Here is a 21253-nt window from a genome sequence, read left to right as displayed (position 1 = left end):
ATAAAATGCCATAAGTTATTTCAGTATTCTCCACACATTTTGGGGTAATATTAAAACATTTCATTACCTGTTTACTACTACTTGCAAATGTTGTCAGAGGAAGAGAGGGCCAGACAGTGACAACTGTGCAAACTGTAGGTGACACATTCATCAGGGATGTGTGAATGACTGCACCAATGACAAATGGCAAGAGATAGACATGACTGGGAAGTTTGTTTAGTGTTATTCAGAGAGCTTATAATACACAAGGTACCAAACAATACAATATATCTGTTTTAAATAAAAAAAAACGTACAAGACAAGACTTTAAATAGATTTTAAATATACAGTTTTGTGGTGCGAATCTGTTTTTCAAGCTTACCTTGGATTGTATGTTTGAACTCATTCATGTGCACTGATCTGCTGCAACAAAGAGAGAGCTAGATGAGGATGAAGTTTATCTTAGCAGCCTGTGATGATGGTACACTACAGTGAACATTAACTGTACAGAGCCTGATGTGTTACACTATGACCTAATAAACATTTCTAAAACTTGTTGTTGCAAATAGTGTTTTTTACATGCCGTGTGCCAGTTTATTTGTCTCTGATTTGGGTCATTATTTTAACTGTGCTTGGATTCTGTGCTAAGCTGACACTGCTGAACCCAGAGAGCTGTTTTACTGCAGTTTTGTGGTTTCTTAACAGTCCAGCAAAACGGTGTGGATAAATTAGTTAAGGGTGTCTAAGAGTCTGCTTTTCTCTCAGAAATGCTGACCTGCTTTAATAAATTCTTTCCAAACATTAGGCCTACAGCTTGTTATTTCCTGTTTAAAGATGTGAAGCAGCAGAATTTTCCTCTTAAAGGAGAAATCCTGTGTGAAATGGACTTGGGCTGTGGCGAAACATGATAAGTAAAATCATTTGTTGAATATCCCACCTCTGTCCCGCCCCAGCATTCCTAAATACAGTGCTTTTAGCTGTTGTGTCCAACAGGCTTACAATAATAGCGATAGGGGTGTAGCAATCCCCATGCAAAGAAATCGTTATTTTTAAACCATTAATAAGCTCAAAATAACCTTAACTTAAATCAGGATACATTAACAGGCGTGGACAAACAAATAGGTAGGGTAGGGGAACAAATTTATAACAGAAAATTAATTCTATGGAAATGCATTAATATTGTAGAGATGTTTTCAGCAACAACAGTAATTCATGCATTTCCACAGAATTTGCAATCTGTTCCCCTATTCTACCTATTTGTGCTTGTGAATTTCCAGATTCTACATCAATATACTGTGCATATAAACAGTTTATCTGAGCACTTTAAAATGCCTCAGTGCCTTGTTTTAAATGTCAGGGCCCTCTGAATTCCACCAATGGTGGAAGCTATTTTGCTACTTTGAACTTGTTAATGGTGTAAAAATAGTGATTTTGTAAAGTTTGTACTTGTTACCATGTTTCACTACAACCCAAGTTCATTTCACACAGGATTTCTCCTTTAAATGCACTCTCACAGTCAGTGCTCCTCTATACAGATCTACAGATCATAAACGCTTTGTGATCCTTTAATGTTAGTTAGCCACATTTACTGTGGTGTAGTTTTAAGTTTTCTCCTTTTTGTGATTTGGATGACTTTTTCCTATTTTGTAATTTAATGTGGGGAGAGCTAAATAAAAACACAGAAGTGTGAGTATCCCTTTAAATATTTTCAACTGTTACTCTTTGTTTACATAATTGAAGGTGCCGCCTCAGACCGTGGCGGCCCAGGACTGTTCCACTCAGGGGGGAGACTGTACTTTCACTTCCAGATTATTTCCCTGGGAATAGGCTTGTTTTTCGGTACTGTATGTTTGGCTGAGCATTATGGATGTTTACAATGTAGCATTTCACACGTCTAAAGCAGGAAAGGCAGATTCTAATGTTTATAGAAACTGCAGTCCGTCCTCCCCCCGTATAAAGTAGGCGTAAGTGAGTGGTATGTTCCACCCCCTACCGTGTAATGTTTTTCCACTTGGCAGAGAGAACGGTGAAAGCACGAAGTTAGGCGTATTTTTGGGATTGTGAAATGTTTCTCAAACGCGCATTCTTGACTGTACGCCCTGTTTCTGATACTTGAATTCAGCTTATTTATTTTGAGAGAAGAGCAGGGTTTAAGAGGCAGCGGGAACCAGGCGGAAAATGGCTGTTAGTCTCGTCCTTTGAAGTATTTTTTCCCTGTGATCTTTTTTCACTGGACTGGCTCGACCAACTCCATCCTGAGAGACGAGTTCGAGTGGAGAAGTTTGGAGGGTTAGCAGCCTCATGTTTTCACCGGGCCAAGAGGAGCACTGTGGACCCACCAAAGAGCCTGTGAAGTACGGGGAGCTGGTAGTTCTGGGGTGAGTTGAGTTTAAAACCTTAAATAACAGCAACAGTTCATCTCCAAATAGATTGTTTTTGGTTGGAAAGTTAAGTTGAACCTCTAACGTTACTTAACTTAAGCTAGCTATCAGAGTACACGCTGTTCTAGGCTGGGATAATAATAAACATGCCTGAGATAAACGCGAACTGAGGACTGACTGGTGTTTCACTTCGTGTCTACAAAACGTTCCCATATCGGGGGGAAATCCACAGTTATCTAGGCAGTTATCTTGGTGCTTGTTTACACGGTCGGTAGCCTATAGCTAGGATAGCTATCCGAAAGAGCGAGCGGACCCCCTCCCAATCTCTCACAATTCACGCGCTCACGTTACTCAACAAATGAAACACGTGCGACGTCCCTGCGAGTATTCACCAGGCAAAAGCCAAACTTAGGCCGTGCTCCTCTTCAATCTGCCGCGCTACAGGACTGATTATTTAGATATATCTCGCATTACTTTATCCTAATTATAGCAGCTAAACACACGCCGATAATGACTTAACGCCTCTAATCACGTTAACCACATTTAGCCGAACCCAAACCCTCGCACAGGAAGAAATCTCGAGGATTCTGCGTTCAGAGCTCGCTCTCTTTCGTTCACTGTGTTGCATTAATTTCACTGAGCTAGCTAAGTAAAGCTCCACTCGCCACTAGTTCAGGAAGTTCCAGGGAGATTTAGGGCTCTGAAGGAATTCGGAAATAGGTAAGCTAACTATATTGCCCCCCCCCTTTTCCCCACAGTGACTGAGCCATTTCACTGGCCCCTTTTACAGGGGTTCTTTCTCTCAGCCCCATCATAAATCAGCTTTATTTGATAACTAGACAAGGGCTGCCTATTTGAGCGCCTTTAGAAGAGTACAGAAATGTGTTAACCTATAGTTATCCCTGTAGAGAGGGAGCTTCACCTGCACATTATGGAGTAAAAAAACACATTAACTAAATATTGTTTTTAAAAGAATATCTACATTAAAAACCTATCTTCATAAGGTATGATCATTAAAAAGAATTTTAATATGCAACTTACTATAAGATTTAAAGGCGAGATCTTATGTGAAATCGACTTGGATTGTAGTAAAATATGATAATGAGTACAAACTTTTGTCGAATAGCCCATGTCTGTTTCATTCACCCCAGCACTCCAAAGTACAATGCTTTTAGCCAATGCTTCCAACAGGCTTATAATGCTAGGGATGGGGGCATAGCCCATGCAAAGAAATAGCAATTTTTTTGCAACATTAGCAAGCTCAAAGTAGCTCCACACTTCATTGTTAGAATTCAGAGGTCCCTGACATTTAAAACAAGTGAAAGTGTACAGATAGTTTATAAAAGTTTTACAGGTTGCAAAATTAATTCTGTTGAAATGCATGAATTCCAACTGTTGCTAAAAATATCTCCAATTTTCACGCATTTCCACAGATTTAATTGTGCAATCTGTTCCTCTATCTTACCGATTCATCATTTAACCTAATTTTTTGATGGCGGCTACCATAGAACATCCTGAAGGTACTGTGTGTATAAACTGTCTTTTTTTAAATAAACTACCTGAGCACCTTCAGTATTCTCAGTATGCTTGATAATGTTGACTTTCTTCATATGGGCAATGCTATGCCCTTCCTGCTAGCATTGTAAGCCTGTTGGGAGCATTGGCTTAAATTGCTTTGTTTCAGAATGCTGGGGATAAATGTGAGTTGGGCTATTCCACAAACGTTTGTACTCCGTTATAATTATTCACTACACACAAAGTCAATTTCATACTGGTGTTCTCCTTTAAAGAACAGATAACTTATTTATGTACAAGTTTTTTTTTCTTAGCCCCTCAAAAAAAGTATAATCCTCAAAGGTACACTATGCTAAACTGGTTATTGGTCAACTTTAGTAAGTCCTCACAAAGTATTATTGTTTGTGATCCAGTGTGCTCTAGCACATCAGTTCACCCAGTTTCAGGCAAAGCTAGCAACAGTACCATGCCTTTGCTGTCCTGCCTGGCACTGCCCACTGACACACTCAGGGGAGAGTCCTCAGCTGAAAGAGCGTATTATTGATCTGTGCACAGCCACTGTGTCTCCACAGTCCTGCTGTCTCTGTTCATTGTCCTAACTGGCCTGACTGGGCTTATTGATGGGGGACTTTGTGTGACCCTGCTGGCTTCTTACTGAAGACACCTCTGGCATAGGAGTTTTATTTCCAGTGACTGATCTTTGTGAGTGAAACTAAGGAAGATGGATGTCTCTCAGCCATTGATAGTCATTGATAGTGCCCTGTTTTCAGTGTCATGTGTCTTTCTCTTTACCGAATGCTCACACACGACCCCTATTTAAACTCCTTAATTCTGATGTTTCATGATGTTGTATGATTTTTTTTGTATTGACTTTTCTTAGATATGCAGATATGCATAGCATACATATTGGTGCCAGATGGTGACCAATGGTTTGCTTTTGGAACCAAATCTTGTGCTCCTGTCTGTGCTTGATGGCATTAGCTGAAGAAAGGATACCAAAAGTTGCATTTGAAAATACAAAAGCTCAGGAAGTTTGAGAGTATCTGTGCAATGCTGTAACTCTAACCTAACAGCATTCCAGATAAGGGCATTCTTCTAACATCATTAGGATTGCAAGGGATGCACCGATGTGGGAATTCTGGGCCAATGCAATATCTATATTGCATGTACATATCTGCTGATACAGATATACACACGTAAACACAGAGATTAGACTCCCTAGTATAACTTTAAAAACAAATGTCACGTTTATTTCCCTTACATATTAGTTTTTGGCAATTAAATGCAAAAAAAAAGGTGTCTCCTGAAAGTTTGGATTCACATTAACTTAGCTGACTGGTAACAGCTTTAAACATTTCTTTTTCAAATTAACATGTTAAATAAAGCAACAGATTTATTGAAACAAATACAAATAAATAGAAATGATCTTAAATCAATGGCCAGTGTTGGCTAATTGTTGTAGTGTGGCCTCCAACATGCATATAAATAATTGTGCATCCCTAAGTATAGCAGTATGTTGTGGTAAAATAAATGTTGCCAGTAAATCTGGCTATTTTAACACTGTGTCTAGACATGTTAATTCTGTGTTCTGTCACCTTCAAGACCTGTTATTCAGTAACTGCAAATTCAAGTTCATTTCTATCTTCTGTAAATGTAAACAAACAAGAAACTTATGTTGTTTGGGAGTGAGGAGTTAAAGTATGGGCTGTAAACAATTGTTGTTTGTTTTAAGGGTTAAACATCACATGTTGCCATAAGCGTGTAAATGTTTTATTTACTCTGATATAGGGCTGGATGACATGAGAAAAAAGGCACATTATAATATATTTTTTAATTTCAGACAATATGGTATAATTCTATTGTCTGTATGAACATAAAAGCCACAGAAAAGCTGCACACAACACCCAGAACAGATGTCTAACATTAAGGTATATTGCCATTACCAGAAAAGTATATGTATGATTGTGTGTATTGGATTTAAATTATTGTCTAGCCTTAGTTTGCTATTTATTATTGGTTCACTCAGATTCTTAACTGTATAAAATTTAAATGCCTGTTTTACTCTTCCATGTGTGCAGCAAAATTCACAACAGAAATGCTCTGCGGTGGACGTGTGATTTGTTTTAAGGTGTTGCTGTTCTGTTTAGGTTCATTGCAGATGAGGAATTCCACCATATGGCTGTTGTAATCCCTCTGGATTATTTTAACTAACTTGTGAAATTCCAGCCCTAAAATGCAGTTTTTGCTCTGTGATTTGTGTCGAGAAGTGCTGATGGGTCTGTAGGAAAGGCCCCTCAGTTGAGGACAGGTGTGGCTAATCTTTTCCGCAGAGCATTGGAGGATAACTCCTCCAGCCTGTCTGCCTAAGGTCAAAAGGGAAGAAGATTACAATTAGCTAGTTTCAGCTGAGCTCTTCTGTTAGAGACGATACCATGAGATTTCCATCCCATTCATTACTCAGGCTCTTATTTCTCCTACCCTGCATTTTCAGATTCTCAGAGGGTTTAAGTAGTGTATATAAAGAGCTACTGCCCAAGAAGGTTAACAAGCCACAAACATTAAGATCAACCCTACAGCATACCTGTTGCAGCCTGATTTAGTCAGGTTTGGTATCTGTTACATATGGTTCTCCTGAATAACACAAGCCATCGGTTTATATGCACAGATTACTCTTAAATATATTATGCCACCCAGTATTTTTTTTTTTTTTATAAATCCAAACCATTACATACTGACATTCCAAATGGGAAAGTTAATGCCTGTGCAAATTAAAAATGATGTCTCATCCATCTGGAACCCACGATCAGGCCTCACTCAAACTCTGATAATTAACATTGCCTTGCTATGTTACAGTGTTCAGTCTCACTCACAAGATGATACCTCAAAGCATATATCGTTTTTTCCAGGATGGTTGTACTTCAATTTTAAAGACTTTAATAGACTTCTATTTGACTGTGGTACTTTGTCCTACTGAATGGGAATGAAAAATACCCATTCCCCACTAAGGGGAAGGCAGAGACAGATCATTATACTACTACCCCAAAACTTCATTGTAGGGATGTTGTTTTCTGAGGCATGAACTGTGTTAGATCTATGCAACACATTTCCAAAAAGCTTCATTTTTGTTTTGTATGACCACAAAACATTTGGCCAACTCCATATTGCCAATCAAAAGTGTTTTGGCAGGTTTTGTTTTACTTTCTATTTTTTCTATACCAGGTTAAGCAAGACCACCCGTCATTATTGACCATTGCAGTGTGCTGCTTTTAATTGTCTCCTGTCAATAAAATGGGCTAAGAAATATTGATATTAATATGAAGATGATCTACATATTAATGGCTACTAGAGGTGTGCCAAAAAATCGATTCACATAAGAATCTTGATTCTCATTTACTACGATTCAGAATCGATTTAAAATGTCCCAAAATCGATTCTGAGGGGCGGGTTTTGGACTGATTTTGGGCTGGGTATTTTTGTTGGACCTGGCAACCCGCTTGTCCCTTCAAACCGAGGTCTTCCAGACCCACACAGAGCGTAGTAGGTGTTTGAGAATCACCGGTAAGATGGCAGAACAAGCACTATATTACCTTAGATTAACGTGTAGTTTTAATGTTTTATGGCAGAATGCTTCATAACAAGCATAAAAAAGATCGCTAGTAGTTAGTTTCAGTAACTGTTAGCTAGCTAACAAGCTAACTTTCCAGTTCCACCTTAAATAACGCTACAGGTGGCTGCGGGCTGCAGCATTTAAGGCGGAACGGAAAAATAACAATAAGCTAATCAGAGCTAATTTCAGCTCCTCATCACAGAGGAATTAAGGAATGGACAATATGAATTAATTTCTCCACCTCCTGCCCCCTTTCTGAAGAAATACAACGACCTTAAATTAACTAGTTAATCAGCAGCTGCTCCTGAACTTTAGCGCTCCACTGCTATCATCACATCAGCCCAGCAGCGTCACCTACACACCACCGCTAGTAGCCTGGTAATAAAGCAGTGTTATTTATTATTTATTTATTGTTCATTAACGTCATTGTGATATCCCACCTCTGTCACTGAGGACCCACATTCCTGCACATTTTATTGTTTTTGTAACACATTACTTGCTCCAGGACCAGTGTATATTATGGAGGGGTTTTTTTTCAATAAGATTCATAAGCCAGAAGCAGAAATTTTTATAATTCAAATCGTTTTGAATCAAAAATCGATTTTGAATCGAATCGTGGCCCCCAAAATCGGAATCGAATCGAATCGTGAGATAGTAATCGATTCCCACCCCTAATGGCTACACCATTGTTAATATACTGTGATATAAAAAAACACTAGCAGGTCCACAAAGAACCCAGTTATTGTTTAGAGTAAATCTTATAAGACCAGTAAACTGTGAGAGAACTTGCGAGACATTTTCCCCAGCATTTATGTTCTAAACTGCTTAATAGTTTCAATTATAAGGTGCTAGTGTAAGTTAATGCTTATTGCTGCTTAGTGAGACAGACACATTGCAAGTAATTAGTTTAATCCATTAAGCTCTAACAATTAATCACTTTTTGTTACATGAACTCACTCTTGGACTTTGAACCCTCCTCTTGTGTACAGGTACAATGGATCACTCCCCAACGGTGATCGAGGGCGACGGAGGAGCCGTTTTGCCCTGCACAAGCGAGCCAAGGCTAATGGTGTCAAACCCAGCACTGTACACATCCTTAACAACCCCCAGTCCAGCAAGGTAACTGCTATACAGTTTAACACCATCATTTTTAGATTTGGCTTCTTTGTCAGTGGATGAGTGGATTAATATAATGATGACTAGCATAGAATGGGCCATTGAAAGTCTTTTGTTGCTGGAGTACACACACATATGTAGCTGTAATAATATTACTGAGTCTTCCCAAACCTAATAAAAGTTGTTTTTAGTTATTCACATCATTGTCATGTCCACTTACAAGAGATTGCTTCTCCTACCTTTGTTTAAGAATTTCTGGCCAGTTTATATCAAAAGATTTATGTTTGTATTGTATTCAAATGAATGCAGTCTGAAATGGGCCACTGCTGTAAACACTGGTTATAAAGTAGCTAGCTTTGCGAACCCTATATTCCAATACTCACTCACACACAACAAAAAACAAGAGTAACTGTCCAATTATTGCAACAATAATTAAGTATATTATACTGTACATTTTGTATCTTAAATAGTGCTGTGGTTGTAATCTACATCAATAGCTTTCCTATTTGCTATTGCACTGGAGAATTGAGTCTTCGTCCTAAAAGCAAAGTTCAGATTTTCAACTGTGGAATCTGGCAAAGAACATTACCAACAGGATGCTGGAGCTGGGCTGTTCTGCTGGTCAACAGCTGGAGAGGTGTTTGAGACTTCCCTCTTCTCTGACACTGAACAAGTTGTTTTAGGAGTGGGTGTGTCGGGAAGGAATTCCATTGCAGGGAAGATGTGCTTGAGGGACTTGGGCGGGTGCCTCTGTGGTTGAGCTTTGAATAGCATGCAAATGGTTTTGAGATATCAGCTCTTCTCCCATACTGTGAAACTTTTGTTTTCATACCAGCTGATTTGAACCATCTTTTCTCCTGAATCTTTGGCAGTCTTTGGTTACTCAGTGAATGCTGTTGCCCTGTTGATAGTGCTGTAGTAGACTAAGTGCTAGTTGCTAACTACAGAGGAGTGTCCTCGATGACAGGAGGCTGATCAGTGCATTTGACTCTGCACTGAATGGAAACGTCTTTATAAAGGCCAGAGAGAGTAAATCGGTTCTCTGCGACTCACGTTACTTTTCCCACCTCCGAAAATAGTCTAACATTTCTTTCTCAATGTGCTGCAGATTGTTTCAGGTGATTTACCTTTTTGTTTGAAGAGTTCTCTTCAGGAAAGCTACACCAGCTCCTAAGAGACCAAAGGTCTGCAAGAGGTGGCTGATTGTTCATTGTGCTTGTTTGGGATATCGCCAGCAAATTAGAACCTCCCCTCAGTCATGTCGGTTACAGGCTCAGAATAGCCATGGAATTTAGCCACTTCATTTTCACATTGCATGCATCCATGTTTCTCTTCAAGCCCCTTGGCTTTAGACTATATGCAAGGTCATAGCCATGCATAGGGTCTTACAACTTTTCTGAAGCTGAGAACATTATTTCATAAAATTACGAAATTATTAAAACGAATTTCAAATATAAAAATGAAAATGCAGCAAAAAAACCTGAATATATCCTTAAAAAGGACAATCAGTACTAAACAATAATTCTAAATCAGTATATATCACAATAAAAAGTTAAATGAAGATTATTTACTCATTAAAAATCCACAAAACAAGCCATGTTTTTGCTTCCCTAGTGAAATTCACCGGTATTCGTTTTTTCCTGTTTTTTTAGGGAAATGGGGGGTGTTTTGTTGCTGTTGGTCACTCTGCATTCCTCTGTCATGCTGAGTTAGAGTGCCTGAAAATAGCACTGCACACACTGTCATCTGTGAATCATACTGCTCTCAGGCTCTGCCACACTGTGTGTCCTGACTTTCTCTGCTTCAAGGCCTTCTCCTGCCTTGAGCATCGGTTCTAAAAGGGTTAAAGGACAACTGCCTAGCAGTTGATGCAGTGGCTGTAGCTGCATTATTGTGATGTTAAAGTGTTGCAAAGAATAGCCATTATGATTACTCAGTGTTGCTCTGAACTGTGGTAAACGGGCACACATTCAGGCAGTTGGGTCACAAAATGTCACAGAACTCTTGGTAGAACAATGTGTGATTGTTCATAGATGTCTGTGGAGCTTTTTCAGCCAGTACTGTTGCATTGTGAGCTCAGTGGTATTGATGGCTGTTTTCAGTGGCAGTAGGCTGTAAAACTACAGCGCTTTGACCCCCACAGCATCTCCTCACTCTTTTTCTCATAGACCTTAATTGTTAAAGCATACAGGCTGCTCAGACACAGTGTAACAGGCAGTGATGTGCACAGTGGGCCTCAGGGCCTATTGTCTCTGGTCTTTTTTTGGTGCTTTTGTCTCCCACTGTAAGCAAGTTAGCAAAGGGATGGGGGATGGTGGACCCCCTGTGGAGCTGAAAGTAAAGGGAAGTTCTACACCCCCCAAGAGCTCCTCTATAATTTAACTTGAATGTAGCACTCACTCACTAACACTCGCTCTTATCTTTAAGTGCTGATACAGGATAATGGGCCAGTCTATCACACTGTTTTTGAGTGACCTTCTACAACTCCTGGTGCAAAAATTCAAGTAGTTCAGCTTTGTTTGATGGCTTGTGGCCATTTATCTTCCTCCTGATTACATTCCAGAGGTTTTCAATGGGGTTCAGCTTGATTTCTGAACTCGTAAAACATTAGTATTGTTGTTTCTAAATGAATATAAACTTGTTTTCTTTGCATTATTTGAGGTCTAAAAGCACTGTACCTTTTTTGATATTTTAACTTCTCTGAGAAATTGATCATTCTGAAGTGGTCTCTTGATTAGTTCCAGAGCTGTATGTAAAAACTTATATAATTGATATTACTTAGGAGCCGAATGTGCTAAAATACCTACATGTTTATTCATTTTATTAATTAAATTAATTATTTTCCTATTATTATTTACCAACATAATATAAACAAATAAAACAAATAAAACTAATAAAAATATATTTAAGCGCTTAAAATGAGCTTTAATTTTAGTGCTGTCCAATTGTAGTAGTATGGCCTGTGTTGCTTGGTCCTTATCCAGCCAACAATAAATACATCTTTTCCTTCGTAAAATAAGTTTTTTGTAGTTGAATTGAAAAGAACAAAACAGCAGTGGTGCCATGAATATACTTGTATTCTTACAGTACGGATCTCCACAATTGCTCAGGAACACTTATTGCATCACAGTGTCATAATTTCTCATGATGATGATAAACATTGCCATACTGTCCAGCCTAACCAGATCCCGCACTGAGTCCGAGTCTGCATATATGCCACATGTCGTCATCAGCTTTGTTGGCCTGCTCTTGACCTCTGTTCTGCTCGGGTGGCTGCTGCACTGTATCAAGCTGAATGATGTTGGCAAAGCAAATGTTATTTGGCTTACCTTTTTAAACACACACCCGAACACACATTTACTGTGTGCACAGGCTACATTAGAAATCATCTGCATTTACATCAAGCCATTATTCTTTCTCTGCTAGCTGTTCTTTCCACTGTTCGCATGACCCAGTTTCCACTCCCCTTTGAGCACATGTGATGGAGATGTGGGTAATTTGGAAATCACAGATTAGTGAGAGGATGGGGGGTGGAGTGGCGAGGTGGCTACACTGTGATAAATTCCTTCATGTGATCCAGCCCTGTAGAAAATGCTCTGAAACGGACATGTTTAAACCGTTTAACCGAATTTGTCCTTGTCCTGGCCCCTAGTAGTCAGTGAGTGTTTTGTGCTAATCATCAAGCTAAAGGCTGTTCGTTGCAGCCTATGAAATTCCGGCTGACCCCCCTCTCTTGTACCCCATCACTGTAACCCTGACCTGACCCATAACAGGTTTCTAATAAAAACAGCAGTTTATGACAGCTGCATGAGTCATGAGGCAGCCTTGTTTTGAAAAAGGTCAATGCACTGCTTTTTTGCTTGTGTATATTGTACGTGCTGTACTCCAAATCCTGTTTGGGACAGTTTGGCTACTGATATCTCCTCAAAATAATAATTTCTAAGTAGGCATGCACCAACATAAAAATGTTTGGCTGGATCTAAACAAATGGAATCATTTGGCTAAAGACTGAATATTAAAAATATGTATGAAACATACATATCCCAGTAAATACATCAAGTATCAAGTACAATACATTTATCTCAATCGTGTATTGTATATATTATATACAATTACATATAATATATATATATATATATATATATATATATATATATATATATATATATATCTTAGAAGTACAATTTTAGTCATAGGTTTACATCAATAGTGCTATGCTAGACATTAAATTTAACCCCAATAGTGCTATGTAAGACTTTAAATTACCTAAGCAGAGCAATTTTATTCATATTAACCTCAACAGTGCTACTCAAGTTACATTTGAGGGAATGGCAGACAGATTTGGTAAACAAACAAAAGCTAAGGATATATTACTTACATTAGCTAACCTCACAATCCTAACACTCTAAACCTTGTGCCTTTCTGCTGAAAAAAAAAGTTTGTTAAAAAAAAAACAGTAAACAGATACCTGGCATAATAAGTAATGTTGAACTATTTTTTCGTTTAGTTTATGTGAGTAGAACAGAAAAATGAAACCTGTTGTTTGTTGGCTTTTTTCTGACTGCCATATAGTTAAAGTGCAGTGGGTAGGAGCAGAGAGTGTGCCTGCTTCCACTGCTAAAATAATCTTAACGTTAGAGGAAACACTTCAATATGAGTTAACATAATCTCATCATAGTTTGAAATTAGTGATTTAGTATTTTCATCTGCACACAAATACTGGAAAGTGTTTTTTTTCCTTTCTATTTCAGGAAACAATTTCAGTTTCAAAATAAGCTGTATAAATGGGTATTTCTTTTCAATAATTAAAACAGCATTGAAAACATCCTCCAAATTGATTTAGTTTCAGGACTAAAGGAAAAACGAGCTATTTACAATAGAGTATTAAAACCTAAAACTGAAGTTAAGCAAAGTAAATATGCTCTGGTGATGCAATATCAAATATAATGTGCTTCCCTGTGGTAGTTCTGTTTGCTTCTCTGTTGTCATGTGATGTTGTTCTGTTGATTTGTGCTTGGAATGTGGTCTCACTGTGAGCTGACACACACAATAACAAACATTTCTGATGTAATGTTACAGGCTGTAAACTGTAAGGGCCAGCACAGTATCTCCTACACTTTGTCCAGAAACCAGACAGTGGTAGTGGAGTACAGCCATGATAAAGACACTGACATGTTCCAGGTATGGTTAAACACACAACTGCTTAGACACATGTTTGTGGACACTCTTCACTCTTTTCAGAGTTTCTTCTTCTCTCGCTTTCTCTCTCATCTCTCTCCCCCTTCCTCCTCAATCAGGCACACATATGCCTGATCCACATCATAGCTAATCTGAATCTATGATAGGAGACTGCTATTCCAGCACTCTCATGAGAAAACAGTTACTGTTAAAGACACATGCATAGGCATGAAGAAGCGTATTAGTGTGTGCTTGAGAGGATGCACACACGTATACAGAATGGGCCAGAGAAGTGGCAACAAATGGACAGAAATGAAAAGCAAAACAGGAACCCACAGTAACCCACAGGGAACAAACAGCTACTCTATAAAAAGGAACTGGAGCTGGAGATTCCAGCTTTAGTTTATTTTAGTGGTTGTGTCCCTTCTTGCACACTTAGATTTAAATAGTATTCAAGGAAGAGTGTATGGGTCAACTTTTAAAAACCCTATCTCCAATCTCACATTTCTAAAAGCATCTGACCTCCACTCCTGAAAGAGTTAAGAACACTGCCTTTTTACATTCTGCTAGGTTCAGAGCACTATTATTATGTTTATGCCAGAGCCATATTAAGGGCTAACAGACACCCTGTAAAGGCCACTTAAAGGTCACTGTTTTAGAGGCCTGCCGTTTCTTTAATGTGTGCACTGGAAAACTGGGAGACAGCACACAAATGTAATGGAAGCAGTCCAAGAAGAGACTGTCCCCTTACTTAAAAATACTTCTTTTTATACTGCTTTTAGATGTGGTGTTCATATGGTTTTGTTCCATTTGTTTGGCCAGTTCATATAACCTGTTCAAATTATATGGATATCTAGTAAATACTTTTTTTTACTTTCACATAGAAAAACAATGAATTTGGAAACTTAATAAACAAACAGGTTGTTTATTTATTTAATAAATTAACAGGTTGTTTTCTCTTACATTTACATTACATTAACATTTACTTTAACTTCTATTTTACTGCAATCTAAGACGCAGTATTTTGTGTTTTGTCAAATTTCATTTGTTGATGTAGGTCCATTCCAGCATTTCAGGCCTGCACATATCCCAAAAAAAAAAAAACTGAGATAGAAAGGCATTTACTCATTTTTAATGTTGCCATCCCTTCTTCTCTGACTCAAACTCAAACATGACAGACCCTGGCTTATGAGTTTGCTACTGGTAAAGGTCTGGAAGGTGCTTTTTTGTTTTAGTTGGAAGCACAGTATCCATTTCTTCCAGAAATATAGTAAATACGCTTTTATCTTACCACAGTACACATTTACACGGTGTGATGGTCCATCAGTCCAGAAATTGTTGCAACAGAACTGACTGACTGTCAAACTGGACATGTACTGATTTTGTACTGCAGTAAATGTAATGAATCTAGAATATTTATCCTTCCTATATTAGTCTTTTTAAAGTATTTAAGTTGTTAAACGTCTGCTGTGTTTTAGATCGGCCGATCGACGGAGAACCCCATTGACTTTGTGGTGACGGACACTGTGTCTGGAGGTGGAGACAGCGAAGACGCCCTCATCACCCAGAGCACGATCTCACGTTTTGCCTGTCGAGTTGTGTGTGAACGCAACCCTCCATATACTGCTCGTATCTTTGCTGCAGGATTTGACTCCTCCAAGAACATCTTTCTAGGGGTAAGTGCATGCTCCCACATGAATGTGCCCCTGGCTTCATGCATGTTCTGCACATCACAAAACCTCTTGACTACTTTTGTAACTGGCATTTGAGCAAGCCTCTGTCTATATATACATAATGTTCTGGCTGGGGAAGTATCACCTTCTGCTTATTCAGTGGAAACGTCTACAATAACCTGGTAAATATAGGCATGTGCAGGCACCTACAGAATTAGTAACTGTAGCTGTGAAGCTATCAAGGTGTTTGTGTACTTGTATAGTCACTTACTCTCTTCACCTATCCTTAGGAGAAAGCCGCCAAATGGAAGAATCCAGATGGCCAAATGGATGGACTGACGACCAATGGTGTGCTGGTGATGCACCCGCGGGGTGGGTTCACAGAAGAGTCCAAACCCGGTGTTTGGAGGGAGATATCGGTGTGTGGAGACGTGTACACACTGAGAGAGACTCGTTCTGCACAAACACGAGGCAAATTGGTTAGTGATGCTGCAAAGTGTTCCCCCTTTATCTTTTGTAGATCTACCATGATTTAAAGTGAAATTCCACTAGAAAACAATTAGAAATGGCCTTTGCATTTTTTTTACTGTTGCAAAGTGTCTTCTAGGTTCATTGCTATCAGTAGTGTTTTTTCTGTGTTTACTGCTGAATATTAACCCTATAATAATGGCAAGCATAACAGTTTCATATGATACTGTGACAAAAATAAAAAATGTCCGTCATCTACTAGAATACTAGAATTCTGCTAATTTTCTAGTAGAATATGGAATAAACATTAAAAAAGATAATTTAATAACATTTTAAAATGTTTTGGTTATCTGTGGCTAACTTCATATTTTTCTTGAAACTTCATATGTTTCTTGAAACATATTTTTCTTGATATGACGGTCACTGACTGAGCCATATATAGTTCCAAATACAGTATCTGTGATCAGTGCAAGGTGACTAATTTTCTCCTGCTCTGAAAACAGCCACACATCACTGGCACCAGTTCTGCCTTGCCTTAGGGCTTTAGGACTTAGAGGCGTGGCTAGAACACAAGAGTTCATAGTCCTCTGGCTAAGAATGGTCATTGCAAACACGGATGTTTTGTTAATCCACCACTGTTTGCATTGAAGGCAGGCTTTCTTTATAGAAGCAAGCCACAGACTGCATGAGGACATATTCCTGTTCCTTCTGCCTTTAGCTTGTGCAGCCAGCCTTAGCATTCTGCTCTAGCCTAACCTAAACCTGCAGAAGTGCAGTAGCGTGGCAACAGTTGACTCTATTTACTGAGACACATCTGTTTCTACAAGCCAATTAAGAATGTAGCTATGTCTGTTAGCTTGTATTAAAATTGCAGACATGCTTGATTATACCAGTGGGTATCTAATAAGCAGACACAACCTGCTTAGGTGAAATGGTGGCCTACAGCATTTTTGGGGGGAGGTTTTTTTTCCTGCAAAGAAAACGAATAAATGATCTACATATATGCATGTGTGCATTTGAGCACAAAACGAATTGTATCACAAGAGTGTTCAAGAGAGTTAATATTTAAATGCCCTTGGTATTATAAAATGGACTATGAAATCTGCAGCCTGAGCATAGAAATTACAATGCACATTACAATGCTCAGTGCAGAGCATCTTATAATCAAGAATTACATTAAATTCATCTATAAAATGTACAGGTACTTTTGTTACAATCATAAAAATAAGTCAATACACAGGTTAGAAATATGTCTTGTGTGTCTGATTAAGAACATGGAAGTACTAAACTGACAGCATAAAAACGTAAGTATTAGACATCTACAGTGCATTTTAATAAAGACACAGACATCCAAAATAAGTGTTACACAAAACCATGTTCTGCAGACATGGTAAATCGCTTAGGTTTATTACTGCTCAGTCTCTTTAATTGCCTTTTTGGAGCTACAGGAATATGAGGGTTTTTAGGTCTCTGCTGCCCTCTGGAGGCCAATGTTGATTTTGCACTGTCTAAATATCTCCTGTTTAATGCAGAGTTGTCACTGATTGTCTTTACCCATCACTTATGATGCAGGCAGAATGCTGGTCCAGTGTAAGAACAGATAACAGAAATAATGATAAAATAAAAAAAACATAATTCATTCATTCACAATTAATTCATTGTAAACTTTGTGTTACACATTTTCTAACAAACAGTGTGGCCTGAAAATAGCTTAATTAGTTAGATTCTAACTAGTGGTATCAATAGATTTAAAAAAGTAGTGAGTTCTTAGTTAGGAGATTTAATTCAATTAATCTAAAATAAAAAGTTCTATCTATCTAAGTTTTAAATTTGACGGTAGCAACACTGTATAGACAGTACCTCACTATATAAAATAAAGTTTCCACATTTATCGTACATGTTTACAAGTTTATGTTGACGGCAATAATAATAAAACAGTAAACAAAGTTTTTTTTTATCAATGCTTTGTTAGCAAGGCTGTATGCTAACTTGTGGTTTGTATTTGCCCATAAGGTGGACAGTGAGAGCAATGTGCTGCAGGACGGCTCCTTGGTCGACCTGTGTGGAGCCACGCTTCTGTGGCGTACTGCTGAGGGCCTCTTCCACACCCCCACGCAGAAGCATCTGGAAGCCCTGCGGCAGGAGCTGAACGCAGCCCGACCCCAGTGCCCCGTTGGTCTCAACACTCTGGCCTTTCCCAGCATGCAGCGCTGCAGCCGGGCAATGCCCAGTGTTGCCCCACAGGAGGACAAGCAGCCATGGGTTTACCTGGCCTGTGGCCATGTTCACGGCTACCATGACTGGGGCCATCGTTCAGAAAGAGAGTCTAACGCCCAGAGGGAGTGTCCAATGTGCAGGGCGGTGGGGCCCTATGTGCCATTGTGGCTGGGTTGCGAACCAGCTTTCTACGTGGACACGGGCGCACCGACACATGCTTTTGTACCCTGCGGCCATGTATGCTCCGAGAAGTCTGCTCGCTATTGGTCAGAAATCCCTTTACCGCACGGTACTCACGCTTTCCATGCTGCATGCCCATTTTGTGCCACCCAGCTCAGTCTTACCCAAGGATGCTCCAAACTTATCTTCCAGGGTCCTGTAGACTGACGGGCTGACGACTAAAGAGGCTTGATGTGTCTAAGGCAAGAATGGTGCATGCCTTTATCTGAATGGAGCCTAGGATAGAGCGGTAGATTAAACAGGGGACATGTCTGAGGATTGTTGCACACCGCAAGCTGTGAAGCTCTTCTCATTTACTGAAACACTTTGTAATAACGAAGGATAAGGAAGATTTTAGTCCAGCTGAGCTTGTTGTTATTCTCAATTTTGCGCAGTTATATCCAAGTTGCCTTGGAGATCGATTGAGTTGTTAGCCACGGAATTTCCAGACAACTAGTCTGTGTTATGGACTGGAAGCTGTTGGATTAGCCCACGGAAATTACACCCCACCAACATTGGGAGAACATTCAGACAACACTGCTGAGCCTTGCTTAAAACCAACAATTTCAAAACGTGTTGAAAAGATGTTGAAAAGCTGCAAACCAAGTTAAGTATACATTAGGATATTATCAGAGTATTACAAATTGAAATCAGTTCACCTATGTTACATAACATTTCTGAAACAATTAGCACAAAATTGGCTAATTCCACAACGTTCATTTCGGATATGAAATGCCAAAATAGTAATTGTCCAAAGATGAAATGGCTGCCAAAGCTGATATAATAATGGGCAACCTAGATTAGCATTCATCAGATCAGGGATAAATAAAGACGCTTTATCATGAACAGGATTATGCATCATATAATTCTAGATAAAGAGTGGTTAATAGATTCTCTTTTTTTTTATTTTTTTATTTTTTTTTTTTACTTTCTTATTTGTCTCAACAGTAAGATTCCACTCTATGCTGTTTCGTCGTACTGTAAATCCTGAAACTGCTTTTATTGCTGAAAGGAACAGTATGCAATCAGGACTGTGAGTAGTAGAGAGCATCATGTCCTGTAATCAACATCCAAACATCTATGAGCTAGAACTTGCTTTGCACCAAAACCAGGTAACTTGTCGACTTTTTGAGGTATGAGATGTTTTAGGTGGCGGTCTGGCAGCTCATATCTCATTTCAGATTTGCCACCAGTGGAAATCAAAATCTTAATGGGATGTAAACATATATTATAAAGGTTATTTTAAAATGAAAAGTTTTTATTCTTCTATTTTCTTAACCTTTGTACAGAGATGGATTTTAGTGCCTGCAAATGGGGGAATGTTTTTTACTGAGGTTTGAGTGAGCTATTTTCATCAGAATATGGGGGTTACTACGTTTTAAACAGATTATAAACTTATCTTATTAAAAAAACGCCCTGTTTTTGTCAGCTGTTCTGTATTTTACCACATACATGTACAGTTTTCTAACAGATCATATATTTATTATTTCAAACATGCTGCCCTTTTCTAAAAAGAGAAGGTTATTTTGAATTCAGTATTCTGTCATGTCCTGACAATACTGTCACCTGGAAGCTGTGACTGCCAGACAAACGTTTGAGGCAGAACTATGTGTGGGAAAGAGGTGTATTTCACTGGCAATAATGCACTGCCTGAAAAATGTTCACTTGTAAAACCAAATACATATTTCTAAAGCAGCTGTGTTCCTTGTGGTTGATTATTTTAACATGGTGTCTCATTATCATTATCTTTATCATCTTGCAGTAAAATACTAATGGTTGCAGTGTAATCTCTACTAGACCACTGAATTATTTCACCACATTGTTCTGTATTTTGCGTCATGGCCATACTAGGAACTAGTCCATCTTAGGTCTGAGCTGGATATTCCAAACCTGACGCATTTTAAACACTTTGTTCCAAGAGGTTACAGTGTGTTTCTTTGGCAGTAGTAAAGTACAGCTTAGCTGACCTCATAATAATTGTTACAGTGAAATTTGTAAAAAAAAAAAAAAAAAAAAAAAAAAAAAGTGCACAGGAGTAATATGTATCTGGTTTGAAACTTTTTCGTTGACCACTGGGTAGGACAGCAAAGATTTTCAAAAATATTTTCTGACCAAACACATTGTTGTCAGAAGGTTGTGTACTTTCTTACAGTGTTAGAAAAGCATTGTCCAAAAGTTGCACTGTTTTTTTTTGTTGTTGTTTTTTTTTGTAAAAACTGTCATACATTTGTCAGCACCTCAGTATTGGGTAACCTTACCTTTTGGTTATAAGTCTGCCTTTCAACAACTTTCTCTGCAGATGCAACTTGTTTGGTTAGGTGCATCAACAGTAATCACACTCTGATATGGCCCAAAACAACTGCACGAGACCCAAGAGAAGAAATAGTCTCTGTCTGGTTCCACGTCAACTCTGGAGTGGTATGTGGTGAAAATATAAGCTGTGACCTCTTAGATGCACTCAGTTACTTTAAACTAAAATGTGCTCTGCAGTTTAACGTCATACTGTATAATTCACAGATAATCACTATAGCTTTCAACAAATGGCATTTCTGACATTGCTACATGTTCAAATACACAAAAATACACAGGCTCCTCTTCCTGTATTTACTTTCTTGCACCTTCCCTAGACAGCTTTGACCAATAAGTGTAGATAATTCTTGTGTGATTCCCACTGTGAAAACAAACCAAAGGGAAATGATCCAATTTACATACTGTGTGTGAAAATGCCATAAGTTATTGTCGAGTCACTGGGGGCTGTGTAACAAAGCCATGCCGTAGTCCTGTTTTATCAAGTCAGTTTTGGAAAGATCGGTTCCCTACTCTCTTCTTGCTATCATATCATCTGGATTGATTAATCTAACAATAGGATACATGAAACATAAAGAAGAGTAATGGCAATA

General features: G+C 38.6%; 1 protein-coding gene across 1 annotated transcript; it reads left to right on the top strand.

Annotated features, from left to right (window-relative positions):
• The first annotated feature begins 1685 nt into the window (after positions 1-1685).
• Positions 1686-20048, top strand: peli2 (pellino E3 ubiquitin protein ligase family member 2). Its single transcript, XM_007252500.4, has 6 exons — positions 1686-2357; positions 8472-8601; positions 13678-13779; positions 15255-15452; positions 15740-15928; positions 17931-20048. The coding sequence occupies exons 1-6, from the start codon at positions 2281-2283 to the stop codon at positions 18519-18521; spliced, it is 1287 nt and encodes a 428-aa protein (XP_007252562.1). The 5' UTR covers positions 1686-2280; the 3' UTR covers positions 18522-20048.
• The last annotated feature ends 1205 nt before the right edge of the window (positions 20049-21253 follow it).

Source organism: Astyanax mexicanus, chromosome 14, assembly GCF_023375975.1.
Source record: "Astyanax mexicanus isolate ESR-SI-001 chromosome 14, AstMex3_surface, whole genome shotgun sequence".
NCBI classification, from domain to species: Eukaryota; Metazoa; Chordata; class Actinopteri; order Characiformes; family Acestrorhamphidae; genus Astyanax; species Astyanax mexicanus.
This window is presented reverse-complemented; position numbering and strand designations above follow the sequence as displayed.

What these genes read in the sequence shown, in the direction of transcription:
- peli2 (XM_007252500.4), top strand. Translation starts at nt 2,281, where the DNA reads ATGTTTTCACCGGGCCAAGAGGAGCACTGTGGACCCACCAAAGAGCCT. An exon ending in GGGGAGCTGGTAGTTCTGGG is followed by an intron (nt 2,358 to 8,471) that starts GTGAGTTGAGTT and finishes TCTTGTGTACAG; the next exon opens with GTACAATGGATCACTCCCCA. An exon ending in CCAAGAACATCTTTCTAGGG is followed by an intron (nt 15,453 to 15,739) that starts GTAAGTGCATGC and finishes ACCTATCCTTAG; the next exon opens with GAGAAAGCCGCCAAATGGAA.